The 23,357-nt window shown below is 37.6% G+C and overlaps 2 protein-coding genes across 5 annotated transcripts in view; one reads left to right on the forward strand and one right to left on the reverse strand.

The window, feature by feature from the left end:
• Window positions 1–20,259, forward strand: part of manba (mannosidase, beta A, lysosomal) — a 43,686-nt gene extending 23,427 nt beyond the window's left edge. The window contains exons 9-17 of the mRNA XM_006629849.3: window positions 625–742; window positions 1,183–1,269; window positions 5,948–6,115; window positions 9,582–9,800; window positions 10,950–11,114; window positions 13,906–14,050; window positions 17,020–17,162; window positions 18,233–18,490; window positions 19,680–20,259. Coding sequence (XP_006629912.3) covers window positions 625–742; window positions 1,183–1,269; window positions 5,948–6,115; window positions 9,582–9,800; window positions 10,950–11,114; window positions 13,906–14,050; window positions 17,020–17,162; window positions 18,233–18,490; window positions 19,680–19,904 — 1,528 coding nt within the window. The 3' untranslated portion in view covers window positions 19,905–20,259. The remainder of the gene's footprint in view (window positions 1–624; window positions 743–1,182; window positions 1,270–5,947; window positions 6,116–9,581; window positions 9,801–10,949; window positions 11,115–13,905; window positions 14,051–17,019; window positions 17,163–18,232; window positions 18,491–19,679) is intronic.
• A 449-nt stretch (window positions 20,260–20,708) lies between these two features.
• The window catches only part of LOC102693746 (nuclear factor NF-kappa-B p105 subunit), a 66,960-nt gene continuing 64,311 nt past the window's right edge, over window positions 20,709–23,357 (reverse strand). For all 4 annotated transcript variants that reach the window (XM_069190909.1, XM_015345218.2, XM_015345219.2 and 1 more), the window contains exon 24: window positions 20,709–23,220. In XM_069190909.1, the coding sequence (XP_069047010.1) occupies window positions 23,009–23,220 (212 nt within the window). In that variant the 3' untranslated portion in view covers window positions 20,709–23,008. The remainder of the gene's footprint in view (window positions 23,221–23,357) is intronic.

The raw sequence follows: 23,357 nt of genomic DNA on the forward strand, positions 1-23,357 counted from the left end.
GGTAAAGATGCAGGTGTCACAGGTCTAAGACTGTTAATCCTGTTTGTGGTAAAGCAGTATTTAATGTGGTCTAATCCCTAGTCTTTATTAATGAAGTTGTGCAGAAATTTGCTGAATGTCATCGTTTTTCACTGCCCGGGTACCAAACTGGAGTAGTCCTATAAAAGTGGATGTTCTGTGTATTAACACCTGTCTGTAACCTGGGAGCTGTGTTATCAGTGCTTCAGAGAGGAGAGTTAAAGTGTTAAAGAATTACATTCTCAACTGAGTTGACTCTTCAGGTTGTATTCTGCATAGGTGAGCTAAAGTTCAATGCACATGATGGACAAATTCAGCAACAAATATAATAAAGAAAATGATCAAATTCACCGTAAAATGTAAAAAAAAACTGAAATGATAAAACGAGTAAACACTATTCTGTAAACCCTATTACTTGGTCCCAAAATAGTTTCCATGTAAGACCAGTAGACTGAAAGGCTTGTAAATCAATAGACATTATTCGGTAGCAATACACTACTGAAGATCTAGTATATACAGTTTAGTCTATACAGTTTTTTATGCTCTTTTGATATTGTTTATTGGCTTCAATTTCTGAGTCCCTCTTTCGAACCCCTAAAATATCAGCCTCAGACGCCTCCTGCAATCTGCTGCTGATGCCAATATGAACACACTGCGCGTCTGGGGTGGAGGAATCTACGAGCAAGAAGAGTTTTACGACATTTGTGACGAGCTAGGAATCATGGTAATGAATGCAAGTCCTTTCTTGACATTTCTGCACTTTTCTTTCTGTTTTACATCTAGGCAAACTCTGCACATTGAGCTACATGGCCATAAGTTCTTTCATCTGAAGTTTAGAGGTGTTCACCTGTTCTATCATCAGCTATACCCTGCCCAGGGTCAGCTGTTTTATATTACATTATTTATTCTTCTTCATATTAATACTCTTATTAGAAAAACTAAAAGTGTTAGTTGCTTTTTTTTACTACCTGTGTTGTGTACCTGGATTTTTCCATTTTTTTTAGTAGTGTGTGGTATGACACGGTATGACATAATGAGTTGCCCGCGGTATGGGTTTGTACCGCGCACTTTGAATGGCTGCATCTGTAACATGAGCTTTAGAGCAGTGGGTTTGAAGACCTGCTATTTAAACATGTAAATGTCAGCACTGTTTTTGTGTTTCAGATCTGGCAAGACTTCATGTTTGCTTGCGCACTATACCCCACTGAATCAAGCTTTATTACCACGGTGAGAGAAGAAGTTATTCATCAAGTAAGTGGTACCCAGGGTTGACAGAAAACAATAAGGGGAGTAAATAATAAAGAGTTTCTCTGTGTGGGGGTGTTTGTTTCAGGGATAGAAGTCCTTAGGGAAAGATAAGATGGAAACAACACTTTCAGCAATCTGGGAAAGGAAAGGCAGAGTAAGCTTTTATTGTGCCGCTGCTAAATTGTAATCTTTTCTGAGCTTGAACTGGAAAGGCCAACCAGAGACATCTGAGCTGAGACATTGAACTTGGTTGCAATATTCACCTGCTGGATTTGTTTTGATGGGGAAAAAAAGAAGGACGCTCAAGAGATAGATTTCTTATCATAGATCTTGCTTATACAGTACTTCACTTGTTCTTTTGTCTTTCCCAAATACTTTAATTAATTTACCTTCCCCTGTGAAGTTTATTTTTAAATAGTTTTTTGAGTAGGTCAGGCTTTCATCCTGTGTTAGGTTCTGATCAATTTGTTCTCTTGAACAGTTCAACTTTTTTCCTGTAACAAAGCCATTAACTCCATAAAGAACAATGGGTCTTAAAAGGTATTTGGCCTGACTTGTTTTTTCATTAATATCTTTTTTGAATTCACATTATGAAAATTGTGTTGCCTACCTGTGGTGCTTACTATATGTATTTCTTTGCAATTATACCACTAAGGTCAGCTTTTAAAATAATTTGGAATCTGGAAATTAAAAATAAAGTAAATGCATGTATATAAATGTTTGCAGATATTATGCAGAATGTTATCCCCTCACTTAATAATGATAATAATTGCTTACACTTATATAGCGCTTTTCTGGACACTCCACTCAAAGCGCTTTACAGGTAATGGGGACTCCCCTCCAACACCACCAATCTGCAGCATCCACCTGGATGATGCGACGGCAGCCATAGTGCGCCAGAATGCTCACTACACACCAGCTATCAGTGGGGAGGAGAGCCGAGTGACTTACTTTCCTTTAGGAATTCAGCTAAAAAATACCTGCTACCTTGGTGTTACACCAAGAGTAAAATTTCCTCCATATTTTAATAACTGACAAAAAACATTAAAGTAAATATTACTCTGTGCAACAGACTGGAATCCATATTAAACTGTTTGCTTATTAAGGAATTAACAAATTAGTTCTATCACTGCAAAAACCCAGAGAGAATGAAAACGTTTTGCAATGTTTTATTGATGCTGCATTATGTTTTCATATGTGTTTTTATCAATGATTGGCTGCTTGTGAAGCTTGAATCCCAGCAGCGCTCAGCTAGATAGTTTAGAGTTAATCAAGGATGCACAACATAAGTTGAGTCTGGTACCTCTGTATGCCACCATGTTAGAGAACAGTGACCTAAGATCTAATTGTATTCAAAACACACCTGTTCTTTCCATGTGTGTTTTATAATTTATTTGGATCGTACATCAAACAATGAACAGGTTCAGAAGATGACTTTAAACCAAGGGCAAGATGCCTTCTTGATGAATGATCTCCCTGTCAGTTCTTTGCAAATTTCTGGTTTTGTTTCTTGTAGTTATTAATCTTGACTATTCCAGGAAAACAGAAATAGAAAAGTCTTCTCAAAGTGAATAGGAGTAGATAACGTAGGAAGGTAACCCAGGACTACCAGTGTCAGTGCTGCTTCAGTACTTTTGTAAAGCAAATAAGTAACTAAGCAAATATATAAATGTCAAAATGCTGTGGTGAAAAAGTTCTATAGCACTGAACAGGAAATAATATATTACACAATAAAAACAAACATGGATTACTACAATATTTTTTTATAAAAGGGATTTCCCTTTATAAATATATAATACTGGCTTATTATTGTCTTCTAAAACTAAGAGATTGAAGTTCTACAGCTGTCTGTGTCTACAAAGCAATTAACTGAACAGTCTGACTTTCAACAAAAAGGGCAGCCGGACAGCCGTGTCATAATAAAATGGTTCTTGCTGTGAATGAAGACTTTGTTCTACCTTGTTCATTTGTTATTGCAGTATGAGTCGATTTACTTTTTTCGTTCTCCCATGTTTCAGTCATGACCTTTCCTAGTATCTGTTTTTTGTAATCATCACTGTCATGTTCTGCAAGCTATATTTGGCTCACAGTGCTTTATTTTCCTCGGCGCTGTAGGGAAGCTGAAGCCTCTCTTGTTTGAAGTAGAAGTAGATTTTTTGTCTTCTTGATACTACAATTAGAATCCATTTTTGGAGCTCATCCTTCAATGTGCGATTGCTCATTGCCAACAGAAGCACGCGGCACCTTGTTTTCATCGGCAGGGCTTTTTCCTTCTAACACTGTGGGGGACTCGAGAGTTATGTAACAGTGTAAGATGAGTCATGGACTTCTTAAGTGACAGCTGCTTTAGATATACAGAGTTTTAACTCCAGTCCAATCATTGCTAGATTACTAATACCAGACTTCATTTTCATCTCATTTTCAAAACACGTTTTTTAAGCAACCGTTCCATAAAATGTTTTTGACCTTTTTTTTTCTGAAGGAACTATGAGAATACCACTTCTTTCCTCAAAGTTTAAGCTGGTACCCCAGCTTCTTTCAAGAAATGGATAATTAACTACCAACTCCCAACTGGGCTAGATTGGCTAAATGATCACTAGTTTGTAACCCTTCTTGAGTTTCTAATATTGTTGTTAATGAGGCTTAGCAAGGTATTATCATTTCTAATCAACCCGTTAACCTTTGAAGATACTGCAGTTCCAGTTTGGATAGTAAAAGAGCACAAGACATGATGTGCAGATTTTCAGATACAGTAGCACTTCAAAGTTTAAACCCATTGTGTCTTCCAGTTAATCTTAATGCTCAAGATTGTGGCCTTATTATAAAAACATTTTATTATTATTTTCAGATGGTATCAGGGAAATTGGGTGGTCCTCAAAAAAACATTTTGAGGACATAGTGGGAACCCCACAAATATTGTACAGTAAGCAGGACATAGGGATTTCAACACCTTTGCATTACAGTGAAGTCTAATGCAATAGCAGTGTTACATATAGGTTATATGAATAAATTATTAATGTAAAAATGGTGGCATTCACCTGGAAGAAACATCTAATTAAAAGGAGTTTAGATTCCTCTTGCATCAGACAAAATTATGATGAAGTGAGAAAAGAGGTTTACAAAGTGGTTGGCCATATAGGGAGTATTCATCAGTTCAATGCCTGAAGTTAGCACATAAAAAAAAGCATGTAAAAAGGTATTTTCTGGGACAAGCCCAAAAAGGAACAGTTACAACAACTGCTAATCCCTATCCAGAATGATATAATCTGAAGCAAATTGAGGAAAGAACACGCCTTCAGAATCCCAAGACATACTGATAAAGTCCGTCTCTGAAACTGATCATTGAAACAGGGACCAGAGGACCAAAATTGAAGCTAAGCGCCACTAAATACAGAATCGAAAACAGGAGGCAGTATTACACAAATGACAAGGGGTGTGTCAGCCAGGCTACTGTAAAATTGCACCGTGAAAACGGATTCCCCTGGGCCTTTTGGAAATCTGCTTGATGGTGTTCTTGGAATAAAAAAATGTGCTTACAGTTAGACAAGATAGACCTTTTTGGTAATTGTTCTCATGTTATTTTTATGTGTATATTGTAAGTCATGCTGGGGTAGAGGGGACAAGTAAGTGTACCAGCTGGTGAGTGGGGGGATATCGTACAATATAAACAAGCATTTATTCATTAGCAGCTATACCTTTGATCATTGGTCTTTTTTTAAATTATTCAATTATGAATAACATCATTTTTTATTTTCAAATTCGTTATTTTTGTCATAATTACAGAAAGGAATATAAATGTTTTGAACTGTCAGAAAAAAAATATACAGGGCTTAACTCATTAGTGGGTTGTTATTGATGTAAGTTCCTGTTAGCAATGTTAGTTGTAGTTTGTGATTACTGGCCTTTAGTAATGTTCATGGAGTAACTGTTTATTAAGCAGCTGAGGATTTACTTAGTGGAAAACTATCAAAGTTTTCTATGTGATTGAGATGTGCTGGTTTTATTCAAATAAAATCTTGAGGGACAATCTGTTCATCATTTCCAAGTTAAATTTGACAGGCACAAAAATGTTGATTATATGTTAATATCATGGTTAAAACTTTTTAGAGAAAAATAATTATATTTTAAATGCACAGCAGTGACAGTCTGTGTAAAATGCAGCACACTGTTCATGTCTTGTGGTGTTTTGTTTATGTGAGTTTTTGTGCCGTGTTCTGAAATTTTCAGTGTTTGTCCACTCATCCATTATAATAAAGCAACTTATTTACCGGTAAGGGTCATAACAACATGGAGTTTATCCCCAAACCACTGTGCGCAAGACAGGACTGTATCCTTCACAGTCTTTGTGGGACACATACTCACTTAGAGACTTCAGAATTGATTTCCGAGTATAATCATAAGGTGCATTAACTGGTTTCATTTAGTGCTTGGAAATACTAGAAGAGTACTTCAATAGTTGTCAAGGTGCCTTTGTTTTGATAAAGTTTAACTCCATGATAAATGTTATCACTGCTCAGTTGTTTGAATTAAATCTTTATAAATTCAGATGATTTTCTGACTATGGTTTCTGAATAGTCATTGTGTCAAACAAATTCACTCTGTGTTTGAATCTCCTTGCATGCTGCACATTGCCAACCCCTATTCTACAAGATCTAGAGCTTGTCTTCTGTTTACTTCTTAGGTAAGGACATTGAAATCCCATCCTTCAATTATTATATGGAGTGGAAACAATGAGAATGAGGCCGCCATCGCTACAGACTGGTTCAATGTCCCACTTTCGAAAAGGCAGATATACCGCAACGATTATGTGACACTGTACGTGAACAACATCAGGGAAATAGTTCAAAATGTAAGTAACTTTGCATTGATTTAACGGACGGCTTTAACATTTGGCTCATTCTGACTTAATTTTACTCCTGTAGAATAAGTCTTTATGATATTGTCTTTTCTTGGTACCTGAGTTGTGTTAGTATAATTGAGTGAGTTTCTCTTGCAGTAAAGTGCTGATGTTTTTAATCTAGTTGTTTATCATTGCATAAGATGTCATTTACTTCCTGTGTGCCAATACATACATGTGCTTTTAGAATGTGCACATCAGGAATGCTATCTTTTTGCAGAGCGAGCGTCCTTCCCAATAATATATAGTATATATGCAAGTTTTTTTGTATTGTTGCTGGATCTGCTTCCTCCTAAATTCCTAAACTGAAGAACATGGAGACTGTATTCCCTTTCACATGGCAACTTTGAGGTCATGTATAGGCAGACATTGTCTGTACACCATTAGAAGTTGATCTTTTCCAGTGTCTGAAAGTCAGCATATGTGGTCTGTATCATTGGTTACATGATTGCACAATGTATACGGAGTAGAGACATAACCCTGAGCTCTTCTTAACCTTGAACTCGGCAGTCTCACAGTTTTTATTTTAGACTTAATTTTATTTTAGTGATGTGGTGAAGGGCAGTCTACACTCAGGATTGAGCCCAGGTAGTATTGTAGCAAGCATTGCCAAAAAGCCGCAGCCATTATGTGCTACAGCATGGGTAAAAAAAAAAAAGAAATGCCTACCTAGGTGATGATTTTATTGCAGATCTGAGATCAACTCAGGCAAAGACTGATTTATCGTTTATCTCTATCTCTGCGGTGTCACACCTTGAAGTTATATTGTTACAATAGAGGGATCAGGCTCAGACTCTGTGAGCTTAGTTGACCAAATTTAGCTTTCTGGGGTCTCTCCTGGTCACATTTTACTCATGTAGCTTGCAATATAAAGAATATCCGTCTCAAAATCCCTACCATCTGGGAAAAGATATCACAGTGTACGTGCTTGCTCCATCAGACTCTGTAACAGCTTCTTCCCGCAGGCTGTCAGGGTCCTCAACACCCTGGAATCTACCTGCACCCACTCCAATTCCAGAAACAGGGTTTAAATCCCCCCAGTGTGTTGTGTATATTGTTTTATGTATTTGCCTTGTAATTTGCACTATCTGCACTTTGCACTGTGTGTATCCTGTCTATAATGTCTATGTCAGTGTCCTGTCTGTCCTGCCTGTATTTGCACCGTGGACCAGGAGGAACGATATTTCATTCCACTGTATACTTGTATATGGCTGGAATGACAAATAAATGTGAACTTGAACTTCAAAAAGATATATTTATTGTGCTACACAGGTGCCTTTGGCTTATGAATTCAGTACCACTGGAACATCCAAAGCACGGAATCCCCAATAAGGTTCTTACGAACAGATTCAAGTTGCGGTTCCACTTTCTGAATCTCAGTCATATATTTATTTGTTCTTAACATATCGAGTAACAATGTGAATCCGTTGTTTGGCGGAATGGCAGTTGCCACAATGCTCGTTTCTTATGAATTTAAGTGAATTTCCACTGGACATGTTAGGGCTTCTACTAGTGGCATAATTAATTTATATGAGTGGCCAGAAACATGGATATAAAATGTTGCCATTTTTGTTGTTTGTTGTCTGACATTATTATTGCAGAAGCCTTATTCAGCACTCCTGACCATGTTTTATTTTTGGAATTTTGTTCTGGTTTCTAATTATGGTATTTTCAGTTGCATTTTTTGTGAGTATACTCTTAAAATAAACAAATAAAAATCAAGAATCCATTGCAGGATGATATTGACTGTGATCACAGATAGAATCAGCTGTGTCAGCATCTACCAGGAAAATTCACTGCACAAGCTATCAAGTGTTTAAGGTACTTAATGGACTGTCTCAATGGTGTAACCTAGTGGTAGAAAAAGATTTCACACAAGTTTATGAAGCTGTAGATATACTCTCTTATACACAACTGTACGGAAAACACAAATGTTCTGTAACAGGTCATTGTTGATAGACACTAGCTCAGTTAAAAATGCATTACATTTTTATTTTTTTGTTTCTACTTATTCTGGAGTTCTGGAGAAGCTGAGGGAAAAAAACCCTTATATATATATCTGTTTTCAAAATTCTGTTTGGACATTTTAAAAGTTGCTAAGTACCATATCATATGAAATGGAAAAGGTCTTATTTCCTCTTTCACTTTTTAAACTGTCGTCCGTTGTCTAGGCCCTGAACAAGGCAACCATAGATGTTTAACATCACATTAGGTTTTTATTTCCTGGATTTTTTAGCATAGTTCTTTTCACATTTTTTAAATGGTGATATCTTCCAGAGACTTCAAAACAGAACAGATTTAACTACTGTGTTACTGATGTGATCGTTCTTGCCTTTATAAAAACAGATTCTCTGTACAGTGGTAATACACTCACTGATTGTTCTTAATGGAAACATCTGAATTCAGAATTTTCTTAAAGAGCCATTGAGATGCAGCATATGTTATTCAATACTACATGTTTTTAAATTTTTAATATTTTTATAGCTATACATCTATATCAGGTGATTAGGCTCTCATGCTACTATTTTTTTAAAATAAATTACACCTCAAGGTACTTGCAACATTGCAGTATTCCCCTATTTCTATTGGGGTTTCTTCTAATTGAAATTACTCATGTGATGACTGCTTTCACTTTTGTTTAACCAACAGAGTGTAGTTGTAAGTGTAGCAACACGGAGGTACTACACCAGTACCACAAAACTCCTAATATGAAGAGATCCATTAAATTACGACAGGATAAAACAAGGTTATTTAGTGAGAAGATTAGTACAAATGTCAAGAAGATAATTGATCTGTGTACTCAGATACAGTACTACTGAGGACCAGTAGTTAATATCACCTTGCGTTAATGACAATAAAAGAATGCTTCGGTTCCTAGAATTAATGCAATTCAAGTTACATTAAAATGTTCAAACCCCTAAAACAGTGCCAAATACTATTACATTTTGAGGTTACTAGTTTCTAAGGGGGACCTTGAAATATGTTTGTATTGTGTGACAACACACAAAAAATAAGAGCTACAGTAAAAATAAATATGAATGGATCACAATGAGGGTGGCATGGTAGCCAAGTGGATAGCATTGCTGCCTTGCAAGACTGGGACCCTGTGTTCAATTCATGGCCTGGAGTGCTGTCTGCATGCAGTTTGTATGTTCTTCCCTCATTTGCTGAGATTTAATAACCAGTCTGAGGAACTGGGACTGCAGTTCCATTTAAAAAAAGTCATTTTTCAATAACTGCTTTTTTCTGTACTTCAGGAATGTCTCTGTAATGTACGGACTACAGTATCTGAAAACACACAGAACTCATTTAGTGATTACATTGCTTACTCTGCAGGAGCAAGGCTGGAGACTTTCTCAGGTATAGTGTTGCTAAATTCCATCCTAAAAAATACTGTGCTTATTTTTTTTAATTCTAGGAAGATAAAAGTCGCCCTTTCCTCGCCTCCAGCCCCACCAATGGCGATGAATCTGTACAGGAGGGCTGGATAGCACAGAACCCATATGACCCCCATTACGGAGACACCCATTTCTACAGCTATCTGGAAGATTGTTGGGACTGGAAACTGTTCCCCAAGACCAGGTTTGCATCAGAATATGGCTTTCAGTCCTGGCCATCGTTTTCAACACTGCAGAAGGTAAAACCTGCTTTCTTTAATAATGTTTTGTCCGACCTATGAAACTCTATTGCTGTTTTCTTTCGGGGGACATGTAATTCAACTCAAATGATCTTTATTTTTCTTGTGCCATCTCTTTCCTTGTTTTGTAAACATTTTTAAAATCTCCAAACTCCGGTCAGCAGTGTTAATTTAACATGTTTGGCAGTAGAGGAATTGGTTATCACTCAATTAATTCTAAAGAAGTGCTCAGCTAAAGGTAACCTTCATAGGACTTGATTCCTAGTGTGGAGGAAATTCATTGGTGTAAAGATCTCCTCTCAACATGTCAACTGTGCAGTTTATAGTCCTAAATAGTGCTTTTACAATATTATTTAAAATAAATGGATAAGGTCCTACACTCCTCACCTATAATTATCTAAATGAGTAGAATTACAAGCACATCCTTTTTTCACCATAATAATTTTGTCTTTAAGTGGGAAAAAATGTTGTATTGCTCTTCTTAGAGAAGTTATTAGAATACAGCAGTAAGATGTAGCAATAAGAGTTCTTTATGATTAAAGAAAAAACTAATAATGAATCTAATGTACAGTGTTTGAATTATAAAAATGCATTTAAGTTTCTGAAAAGTGAGCAAATTATAAATCTTCATTAATTTTTTTTGGTATAATTGTGTTTGAATTTTCATTATCGAGAATGCTGACTGCATGCAGGTGATGAGATGATTTAACCTGTTGATTGTCAATTATGATAAAGACAAAAGTCCTGTGCCCTTAGTGCCATTGGTGTATCGGAAGCTGGATTAAGTCAGTGCACTTTGTCATACTGCCTGGGCAAGATGTTTAGACACATTAATAATATGCCATGAATAAGGAGATATTCCACAAAATGTCAGCCAATTTCCTGATCATAAACTACAATATCTCTAAATCTGTTTTTAGGCTTGAAGAGAATAATGTTTTCATCCAATCAAAACCAAAAGGTCTTGATTGGATCAAATACTAAAGGCTCTACCGTCCTCCAGGGTTTCATCTTGAGTTGCCGTTACTCCCAGACTAACCTAAGACTTCTTAAGAGCAGATACAGTGTCCATGCGTTACTCAGTTATTCATCATGCTCATTTCTGTGTGAGCCTGCTTTTCCTTCCTGTGACTCTTTGTAACTCCCCAGATATCTGCACCAGAGGACTGGAGCTACTCCAGTAATTTCACTGATCACCGACAGCACCACCTCTCGGGGAACAAGGAGATGTTACAGCAGGCCAGTCTCCACTTCTCCCTGCCTGCATCACCTGATCCCCTGCAGCACTATAAAGACACGTTGTTTCTCACGCAGGTGACTGTCAAGGCATTGGAGCCCAAGAACCAATCACCTTGCTGGCTAATTTTGCCTATTATTTCTAGTGCGGAGCGGTTTGATTTGGTCTTATGGAGTGATAACATTTTTAGCATTTACAGATAGCTTGCCTAGGAAAAAGGGTATTGGCTTATTTTTCTGTATTTTACTCTTTAGAAATTCACTTTATAAAGTCACTTTGTGACTATTCCATACAGACATATACATTTAATTCAGAAGAACTAATAGTGGTAGTAATTTATGCATTATTCTGGTTGATGGCCAATTTCTGAGTTTTTACTTCTAAGATATCCATCCATACATCCATCCATTTTTCTAACCACTTCATCCAAGTCAAAATCGTCATCGCTCCACCCTGATACCCCATCTTTGAAGTCAGAGAAACAGTACCAGCCATGTGATTGTTAATCCATATGTACTGTTATGTTTTTCATTTATATTTGTTCAGGGAATTTTCACAATTTAGCTGGACTAAATCACAAATGTTTACCCAGGGCAGTTTATTCATTTGAAAGTTTGTTAGAATTACACATATGACTGAGTGTCACTCAAAATAGCTGGGAACCACTAGTCTAGCCAACTACTGTATTAAGTTTAGCCTAGTGCCTTACGTTACATGATGAAACAAAACCACTGTGCTCCATACTATATGGCCAGGCATATGACTGCAGTACACTGCACATGGACAGGAAAAAGAACAGAGTTCAGTGAAAGGTGCTTGTAAGGACCCAAATCCTTGAGTAGAACAGTTGAGTCCTTAAAGGTATTCAAGTATGATGACAGTGTGGAGTAGTGGTTAGAGCTCTGGACTCTTGGCTTTTTGGTGATGGGTTGTAGCATCCAGACTCAGCACAGGCACTGCTACCATCCTGCCAACCAAAGCATTCTGCCCAGACTGTTCCACTTATGTACAGTATATGACTAGTAACATTTTAGTATTGTATGAAAGTAGGTCTAGTAAGGTTCCTGTTCATGCACCTGAACAGAAAAGTGTGGTTTCCTGAGAGGGGAATGGGGGAACAGAGCAGAAATATCAGTGGTTCTGCATGTGGTAGAGAGAGGGGAGTCCGAGCTGAATGATGTCAATTCATCTCCTCTATTGAATAGGCAGCTTGGGAGCTAAGTACAGTCTCTGTATGTCACCCTTGCAGTTGCAAGGAATTTGCTGGGATGCTGGCACATGCTGAAAGCTGTTGGTCGACAGTGCTTTGTATGTCTCTTTAGCTGTTCAGGAGCTATCTGCAGTACAGCAGCGAAGTTAAAGTAGAAAAGATTATTTTTGTTTTTGCAAATTGGACATACCCTACTCTGATGAGGAAAATATGAGGTTTTGAGAATTTTATTAAATTCTGTGCTCATCTTTCATTTTAAAGTATAACAGACTACATTGTATTATTATTCAACATTGTGCAAGTTTATTACAGGTTCTCTAGATTTATTAATCGAGCCTTGTATAAACTGTATTGTTTTGTTGACAACATAGAGCTTCAGAAACATCACATGCGGTTTACCCTGTATGACTTTATTCTTATCTCTTAAATCAAATTAATTGCTTGCCTTGTACACTGCAGTTTTTTTATCTATAGTGCCATCAAAATGTATTAGGACCGGAAAGTCAAAATTATTATTTTTGTTTTTCAGTCAAGTGATTTGTATTTGTGATCATGTGATTAATATGAATGATAAGTACAATGCATTTTACTTTTGGATTACTACAATTTTTGGATTATTTATTTCTGTAAAGTCCACAGTTGGTAATGCATTACCTCAAGGTAACCATGGTTATTATAGGTATCATTTTAAGTAAAAGAAAAATCTTTCATACTTATTTCAAGTTGCATCACCCTACAACATAACAGTGACCCAAATCATACTGCTAATGTAGTCAAGGATCTCATGAGGGAAAGAAAAGAGGACAATCTTAGGCTGGATACGTCAGTGTTGGGATCTATATCCAATTAATTATACATTTTACTGCTGAAAAAAGAACTCAAAAGAACTCAGTAGCTGCAACAAAAAATCAGAAATGATTAAACAAAGAGTTTGGTGAATTCAGTGGGTGACAGACATCATTCTGTTAGTTCCTCAAAGTGCTACAGTATGAGTCATGTACTGACACCTAAGATTACATAAATCAATGTATCTCAACATTTTGAAACAATACGTGATCACTTGAACTTACAGAGTACAGTACAAAGTATGTTATTGTTCTAATGATTGAATGCATGAATTTACCCAACTTAAAACATATCTTATATTTGTACTGATCATTCATTCAGTTGGAAGAACCACTTCTTCCAATTCAGGGCTCTGGGAGAGCCAGAGCCTATCCCAGCAAGCAACAGGCGCAAGGCAGGGTGCACCCTGGTTGGGATGCCAGTCCATCACAGAGCAGACAGACACAAACACACTCACATCAGGGCCAGTTTTACCAGAGGCCAATTAGGCTACTTTTATGTCTTTGTACAGTGATAAAGGAAAACTGGAGCACTCAGAGGAGACCAACAAGAACATGATGGGTTAAAAAAGTAGTGCTCCCCTGCTTACTGTTTCATTAGTGACATAATCACAAAATACAAATTGTATTGAAAGTAAAAAAAAATGTTTTTGTAATCACTGTAGCTTCCATGGTTAAATTTCTCAGACAGAACTAACCACAACTACTGAACCACTGGAGTTCTCTGGCAGATCTGCAGACTATTGGATGATGTGTTTCGATGTCTTACTTCCTCTGCTATCTGTAAGCCCCTCCCTCTGTGTGTGTGCACAGGTGATGCAGGCGCAGTGTGTGAAGATGCAGACCGAATTCTACCTCCGGAGCCGCAGTGAGATCCGAGAGGGAAAGGGCCACACAATGGGCGCTCTGTACTGGCAGCTGAATGACATCTGGCAGGGACCCTCCTGGTCCTCCATCGGTGAGCAGGACGCATCAACAGACACATCTCACTGTTTCTTGAGGGGCTTGGCTGAAGGCGTCGGTAACAATAGACTGGCACCACTACAGCTAAGGCTAGTGCCCAGAGGGCTGCAAAAAAAAAGACCAACAAGTTCTCTCTAAAGAAAGAAAGAGCTGTAGTAAGGCTTTTTGTTGTTTTAAGACGATAATTATTTATGATCACAACATCTAACTTACAGTAAGTGACACCTCAGCGGATCTGGAGCTATTGCGCTGCTGAGCTGTTAGTCATGAGGTGAGACTTGATCTGTGTGTACTCTGACAATGCAGAGTAAGAAGGCGGATGTACATTCCTTTTCCCTTCATTTTCTTTAGTTCCCCTTTTCATTTAAACAGTTTTCTCTAATTCTAAGGGAAATCTTTAATAATTTACAATAAGGAAAGATAATCAAGAAAGAAAGGGTATTTATTAGCATTGAACAACTTTTTGTAAAAGGTCTTTATTTTTTAGGTCTATGAACAGGTTGATCTTTTTATTATTCTTAGTTTGCTGACAATCAAACTTTCAACTTGGGTTCAACCACCACATGAAAATATTTACTTTAATATTTCATTTAAGGTCTTTTTTATCATTTTAAGTGCTCTTTGCACTATGACCAAGCAGAGAAATTGTGTCACCAATTCAAATAAATGGGAACATTAAGTAGGCCGGGGCAGAATTTCTCCAGGACACAAAAGTAAACACCACTACTCTTTCAAAAAGTGCTTTAGGGTTTTAAGTGTGCAAAGTATGCAGGACCTCAGTTCATTGTCCCAAAATAGTACCTCAAATGGTAAAATATGTCAGCCCATTATCTTGGTAAGGTTTGCAGATTCCTGGAGCCTATTTCAGAAGCAAAGAGCACAAGACAACACTTCACCTTGGATTGGATGCCTGTCCCTTGCAGGACACACACACAACCACACAGGGGGCACTTCAGAGATACAGATTAGCCTAGCCACTATATCTTTGAAAAGCAGGAGGATACCAGAGCACCTGGGATGAACCCACCTAAAGGTGGGGGAGAACATGCTAAGCTCCGCTCAGGAGGCTCCAAGGTCTAGGCAAAACAATCAAGCCTGCTCCCCCTCAGACGCTTTTATGTTATCACTTCTGCAATGTTTGAAAGTTTCAAAACCAGTGTTCTGTTTTGTAACAGGTCTACAGAAGCACAAAAAAATGTTAAGCTTACTGTATGTTGTGAAAGCTGCCAGGTTGTGAAAGGTGCATAGGGCTTTGCTTAAAGAAAATGAATTGTTCTTTTTTTTTTACAAATTCTGATAAATTCAGCACACAAACAAACCACTTTAAGACCAACATTTCATTTACCAAGGCAAAAAGCACCCTACACGTTCGTGCTTTGTTGTGCTGAAATGGAGCTGCGCAGCTGTGCCCAGTGCTAGCACTCTGCTTGTCCACCTGGTGTCACTGTTCTCTTCACAAACAGCGATTCCCTATTAGGATGGTTTTCTCAAAAATCAAAGACAAGGCAAGGTTGGCAGCTTTTTTTGAGCATTGTCTCCCACCCTGCACCTTTCTCTTTCTAACCTTGCAATTCTTTGACACACACTGTGAGAAACTAATTTCACACAGCAGCCACGCGTCACAGTTAGAGCATAAACCGACAGAGGTAACACTGCTAGGTGTTGCAGTTATTTTGACTGTAGGTTGTAGTCAAATAAACATTGTTGCAAATTTAATTCAGGTTATTAAGTCTTTAATGACCCTTTTCTAGTCCCTTTTTGCTTTTCACTGAGGTTTTATCTTTTCATTCAAAATTAGATTTTTTTAGATTTAATAACCCCCCCCCCAAATATAAAATGAGAATTATGTAGAGTTCAATAACAAATAGTGTATTCTGCATACCAATATATTTGCATGTAGGTGTTCAGAGTGTGTAAACCGGTAAGTTTACCTATTATTTATCACACTAAATTCTGAACTCATTTGTTTTCCATAATGGAGTTATCGGGATGCTAGTGGTAAATATGGATTCTGTACAATGCTTACTTTGCTTCAGAAGATAAGTAGGTAACCTTGAGATTTGATACTGCACTTCATAACTAAAATAATGTACTGACATTAGACTCCCTGCCTGGTTCTGCATGTCCACACCGAGGAACAGAAAATCCCCAGGCTTTGTGATGTAAAAACAGCAGTATAAATCTGAAGGCACAGACTTACTGCGGCGTTACGTGGTCTTTGTACTGAGTACACTTGAATCGTGTAGGAAAAGTTTGGTACAGAAGCTACACCAAATTAAAGCCTGTTCTCTTCAGACGGTAGCCAAGGTGCTTGGGCCTGGTTAGCACTGAATGGAACCACAAAAAAAGTACATTAATTCTAGAAATCATTGTGGTGGATAAGTGGAGATCAGGAATTTAAAACCAGTGCCCCAGTAAGGGTCCTGATGGTTTCTGGTCATTACAAATCCCATGATGCTAACTGGAGAATTATTGGTGTCCTCACTCATATTCAGTTTCACACCTCTTCAGCCTGACCTCCCTAAGTGCAGTGAAGTCCTTTCTCGTTTCACCTTCTTGGCTGCATTGGCTGCCAGCTGCATGTTGCATTTCAGTGTTTGAATGCACTTTAGAGTCCTTGCATATGAAAAGCACAACACAAAATCCTAAGATCCTAAACACAGCTTTAGAACACATTTAAAATAATAGAACAGAGCCTTTTAAATGCATTTTAACAACTGGATTTGTAATGAAGTGCTTATGTTTGCAGAATGTTATAATACAACCCTTGCAGTTTTAGAAAGCAAGCCACAGATATTCCTCTTCTTTAGCACATGAACAGGTTTTAGTTTTTATACACCTCAGTTTTTTTTACAAAGAAAATGTTTGGAAAGACGAGCCTTTGGAACCATATGGAAACCATATGTATTTTTAATCTTATCTTCTTGCTGATTTACAATAATAAAATGTATTTCTTCTGTACAGAATATGGTGGGAAATGGAAAATGCTTCACTATTTTGCACAGAACTTCTTTGCTCCAATCTTGCCAGTTGCACTGGAGGATGAAGAAATACTTCTTATCTATGCTGTATCAGACCTGCAAAAGGATGTTTCCCTCAGCGTTGTGGTAGGCTTAATGTTACATGCCAACCTATGGGGACTGGGCTTAACTGTTACCACAGAAATTAAAAGAAACCACTGACATTAGCCAACCAGCCAGTGTAATGGGGTGGCATGCTTGCATACCAGTTGGCACTACTGCCACAAAGATCCAAGGGTCCTGGGTATGTTTCTGTGTGGATTCTGCATGTTCTCCCCAGGTTTACATGCAGTTTTTGTGGGAATCTTCATTTTCCTCCCCTCTCCCAAAGGTATCCATTTTAAAGGTGATTGGCTACTCAAAATTATATATTTCTGGGGAAGATAAAAGGGAATCATTCCCAGTACAACCACAGTAACAGCTATAGAACTAGAGAGAGAAAGAACCAGATGAGCCAAATGATCTCTTTTCATCTGTGGCCTTTCTGATGTTTGGATTCATTTAAAAATATATAGTTGTAAAGGAGTGGAAATGGGAGAGTACTGTGAGATGGATGTCTCTTCAAAATAAAATAATATTTTTCTTCAACTAATCATATTTTTGGTAACAAAACCCAGTGTTTCTGATGGCATGTGATAAAAATGTTAAATCATGGTAAAGAACTTTACATAATAACACTACTAACAGTTTTTTAAAAGTGATATGCCAAACTTTCATTGGTATTGTAATGCTTAAATTGGGGATGTGGGGCTTTATTTTTAAGGAAACCCAAATTCCATTTAATTCAGAAAAAAAATGTAATTTTATTAAGCACTACAATTGTAATACAATTGTTAAAGTTTTTCTTTAAAAAAATCTTTCCTGTCTGACATACTTTTTTGTATTTTTATCACTCCCTCTTCCTTGTAACTGGCCTTTTAGCTTAATCTCCAAAGATGTTAGTTTTTGCATTTAAAAACATGTTCGTGCTTCTTAGTCAACCTTTTCTCTTCTGTGGTATTTATCTTAGGAGCTTGTTAAAACACATTCTGGGTCATAAAAATATGATAATGTATTGCAAAAGACAGTTTTACAAGACATTACATAGATTTGTCCTAATTTTTGCTTGCAAAGCAGAAATGTGATGCCTACTCAGTTTTTTTCTGCTTCTTTTCTAGATCAAAGTCTACCAGTGGAATAGTATGGAACCAGTATATGTGTTTGCCTCTAATTCTACAGAGGTCCAGGCAGGCAGTGCCACCCTGGCCTATAAAGAGCCTGTGAAGGAGCTGTTGGGAAGGTGTGGGAACTGTACCAGAAGGAGCTGCCTTGTCACCTTTCATCTAGAAGAAAGTGGGGGACAGCTTGGCCCTGCTAACTACCACTTCCTGTCCTCTCCAAAGCAGGCAGAAGGGCTGCAGAAGCCAAAGCTTTCGGTAAGAAGACAGAAGTCCATTAAACACTTCAGTGTAGCTATTCTGAGGTTCTTTTAAAGCGGTTCTCACCGCTTAGTCATTTTCTATCATCTTACTCCTGTTGAGGGTTGCTGTGGCAACAGGCTGAACAAAGTAGACCAGGCTTCCCTTTCCCCAGCAGCTACAGTCTCCATTCTCATCCTGTGGGGTTCTTGGGTGGTCCCAGGCCAGCTGAGAGATATAATCCCTCCGGCATGTCCAGTGGGTCATGCCCAGTAGACCTCCAAGGAGAAGAAGCCCTGAGGGCCGATGCCTGAAGGGTGTCATTAAGAAGTCGTACAGCCTTTTGGAGGGGTTACTGATAAGAAAGCTTTCAGGAATTGTCTCATATAGCTTTGACTTTGCCACGCTACCCTATCCTGCATCGGGTCAACCTCAGGAAACCTGTGCCCACTGCTTGCATTCCAGAAGGATTGGTAACCCCAAACATGGCCACAGACGAGACCACGTTCATGCATAGCAATATGTATTCTCATTATTGAGAATATCTCATCCCTCTTCCCATGTTTCATAATCTGATTCTGGCTTAGTTTCTGCTAGACACAGATACTCCCCTGCTATGGTTTGGTAATTTGTGGGAAAAAATACAGAACCTGAGATCTTAGTGTTGAGACATGCTAGAGACCTAGTTACCTTTCATTTATTAGTTACCTCTGAGAAAGAAGTGGAAGAAGAACAATTGTTTAGTCTTATCATTTGGTTATCCACTTTGAAATGCGTAATTATAAGACTCATTTGGTCTAATCTAACCAAGGCAGAATTGGCCTGGTTCTAAAAAAAGACTGAATGGCCCGCACCAGTTTTGAAAAGTAGCAGGCTGCTCTATGGCATCAATAAAGTTGAGAAACTGAATATTCGGTGCTTGCTTCCAAACTTCTTAAAATTTTCTTCCACCATTCCCTGTAATAATTCTGACAATATGCTGTGCAATTACAACGAAACATGAACAAAATTAATTACCCTATATCATTAATCCTTTCGTTTTTTGTATTGAGAGAGGCACCTTTCTGTAATCCCCTACCGATGAAAGGAGATTCAAAGAAGTTTTTTGGTGGTTTTTAGCAATGTGTCCTCTTATCTTTGTTTTGTTGCTGGGGTAGGCATCTCAGCTCCTGTTCCCTTCCACCACCATGTTCGTTTTCCTCCTCAGGCCACAGTGGAACAGCAAGGAGGGCAGTACACAGTCAATCTTCAAACAAATGCCATTTCTCCCTTCGTCTGGCTGGATGCCGGTGATATCTCAGGGCGCTTTGAGACCAACGGATTCCTCATGTTGACCAAAAACATGACAGTTACATTCTACCCCTGGATTCCCACCAGCACCTCACAGCTTGCCAAGTCTCTGCAGTTGACATCATTAATGAGCCTTTCCTGACCGCTGAGGAAAGAGTGCCTGTGGATTTTTGTGACACCTACTGTACACATCCCTGTGCTCATATCAAAGGAAAGATCATGCATCTTTATTACAGCATATAGTTTGCAACTACATAAAATTAGGAGCAGCATTTGGCAAGCCCAGAAAAGAGATTACAGGGTGATAAAGTATTAGAACAGTATGTACTGTAATAATCCCTATCAATTTATTTGGTAGGATGTGACAGTTGTAATTGTTTTGCCAATGTTCTCTGCTTCAGACCTGACTTTCACAGCCAAGGATATATGAATATTTTGTTTTGCAAAAAAAAAAGTCACCTTCTGAAATTGTAATAAAATCCAAGATAAACGTTTAACTGAACTGTACAGTTTTTGGCTACATGAAGGCCTTTTGCTAATGATTAACAGCATGATTAATACGAGATTAGATGTGGAAGTCATTTTCTTTAATGATATATGTGTGCTAAAGGTCCTTGAATTGGGACTTCTGGAAAAATATTTGCAGTGCAGAATCCATGTGTCCTGATCTGGACTGTAGCAGTGATTTATGCTGGTTAGTTTATGCTAATTGTTGGGACGTGATGTTTTTGCAGTGGCACCATAAAACCACTTTTGCTGGCAGTTGGGTGATCTGGGTTTCCATCTGTAGGTTGGACTGTGGTGAATTATGGACCATTTTGCTGTGCTGTGCTCAGTGAAGATTTCCTTCACGCATTGTCTAGGAACACCTGCAGAAGAGCTCACTGTACAGCTTGTAAAGACAACAATCCCCTTTCTCTGGGGATTAAAAAATAAGATGCACATCTTTTCTTTCCAAATTTTATTATAAAAGTATTCCAATTACACAGTTTTTTTAAAAAGACTAAAGTACAGCTTATTTTATCAGCCTTATTTACATTGCAGAATCTACCCACATGGTTATACACGTATTATTTTAATGTTGTTCCATTATTTTACTGTGTTTAGGTTCACAAGTTACCTCCCACATGGCTTTGGTTAAAATGACTGCCTATACTTTTTTTGAGAGGTTAAAGCAGGCAGTTGTATCAGTCTACAGGCTGCAAAGTAAAGACTCTATACCTGAAAAGTAAAAAAAAGTAAACATTTAATTTTGCTGTGGAGCTAGCCTCTATGTATTCCTTTTATTTTTAGGTCCGATTTAAAACTGGTATATATTCTTTTCCTAGAGTCGCAGATAGTTGACTATTTCATTGCCAGATTCATAATCCTATTTGAAAACATCATTCTTTTTCACACACTAAAATACATAAAGGTTCACACACTCCAACCCACATAAGGGGGATAGATCCAATCATCTAAAGGAAGCACAAACATTTCACATGTTTTTTGGACTCAAGTAAGTGGACAATAATTGTTTTTAAATACTCACATCACATACCATCTTACAGAACATTTAATTGAAAGGACAGTTTCAAAATGTTTGCAATCTTCGTATTCAATATACGAATATACAAAAATTAAACATTTTGAATGTAGCCTTCTGCATTGCTAGTTTTGAGCTCCTGAAAAGAAGCTTTAAAGCAAATCACTTCCTAATGTCAAATCATGTTTTTTGGTTTGCCTAATCGCTTGCAGTTCGTGCAAAAACAATAAACAAAAAACAATCAAATATACAAACTCTTCAGTTCATACCTAATATGAAGTATCAACATACAGTAGCATTTAGAAAGAATGGTGCATCAGTTGTTTGAATACAACTAAAAGCACATTTTAAACAAGTACCACTCAAAATCGACTATCTAAACAAAATGAAAAACTACTCTATTGCTAATTGTTAGAGAACGGATGTTTTAAAAACTCACAACATTCTGGATGACTTATAAAGACATCTCTGATTATACAATTCAATGTTTTAAGTAAAACATTTGTTTTATTAGTTTTTCCTATATACATGAAATAGCATGAATAGTTAATATAGCTTTTAGCTCACATCTGAGTATTGTTTCAAGTCAAGATACATTTTAAATTTTGGATATTATGGATCTGCAGTCATGCTTAATGTTGTTTCTGATCATCTATTCAATCTGTAGTTTTGTAACCCAAAAGTATTTCAGAATGTAAAATTTATTTGAGGCTCTCTTCATTTGATGATTTGATGCTTTTTTTTCCTTAAACATAAGAAAACTCTACCTAAAAAATAACTGACCAGAGCAGCATTCACTGCTTTTCCACTCCTCCGTCTAAAATCCCCTGGAACAGTTGTGCATTCTAAATGCCAACATCAACAGAGTAAAGCCACAAGCGTCAAAGAAAAAAGGCAATATCCTCAACCTACTACTGAAACACCTACTCATTACACTCACAAACATAATGGTTAAAGCTTGGACTTGCTTTTAAGCCATGTTCTTTCTTTGATTCTGCAACATTTTGTCAAAAAGAATTTGTCAATTATCTTAAAGTTTAACCGTGCTTTTATGGACATTACCCCACCGCCAGAGAATCATGAAAACCAATAATACTGAACTCTGAAAGACTGATGAATGAGTTCAGTATATCCCATATCCTTCACCAACTAGATGAGAAACCATAACATACACATGTAAAGCTAGAAAAACAGGTGTTTTTCAAGATTTGCTCTCTAGGTTCAACTGCATTTTGGATATTTCAATTTAAAACAATTTATCGGTTTAACTGTGATTATTTGGTGCCATTTGGTGCAGTCAGTCAGCAGTTCATCTGAAGTAACCACTGAGCTTCACCTTTTTCAATGATGTTTGAGTGCAGGTTTGTATTTAAAATTGATATCTTTAGTTTTTTTTAGATTTGACACACCCCATCTTACCACTTCCTCTCTTTCTTGATAATGAAAAACCCAACCAGGAAGAGCCATGGGTAGTTTTAAGCCCACTGACAGGAGCTTAATTACGTGCACATCCTTTTGTATGAAACGCAAGGAGGTTTCTGTTGTTGTTTCATGAATACTGTACAGTCTACAATTAAAGCACTGACACCATGACAGGCTTTTTCTTGGTTGAGGATAAATAAATATTTACTTCATTCCATAATGTTCAAAACTAAGCAAAGCCCTGTTATGCTGATATCCAAAAACGTGAATCAAATTAAAGTTCCCGCAGTGAGTGGCTGTTATACCTCTCCCTTGACAACATAACTGTGAGGCGAGGCAGTGGGGAGCTTGTGGTCTCCTGCTTGTTCTGCCTGCTCTTGGGAGCTGCTCAAAGACTCAGAGGACAACAGGCTCAGCTTTCTAAAAGATGTTTCCACTCCACTGTCACACACACTGCTTTCGTCTTGGCTGTAGTTCTCCAGGCCCTGCAGACGCTGGGAGAGGAGGGCACCTGTAGAGATAAATCGTAGCAAAGGGGTTAATTCACCCTTTTATTGTCTGAATTTCTGAAAATAGCAACACTAAAAGGAGATCTGTAGCTTTCAAATAACCAGTAATGGTACTGTTGAAAACTCCAAAATAAGTTTG

This window comes from Lepisosteus oculatus, chromosome 1 (assembly GCF_040954835.1).
Source record: "Lepisosteus oculatus isolate fLepOcu1 chromosome 1, fLepOcu1.hap2, whole genome shotgun sequence".
Classification (NCBI taxonomy): Eukaryota; Metazoa; Chordata; class Actinopteri; order Semionotiformes; family Lepisosteidae; genus Lepisosteus; species Lepisosteus oculatus.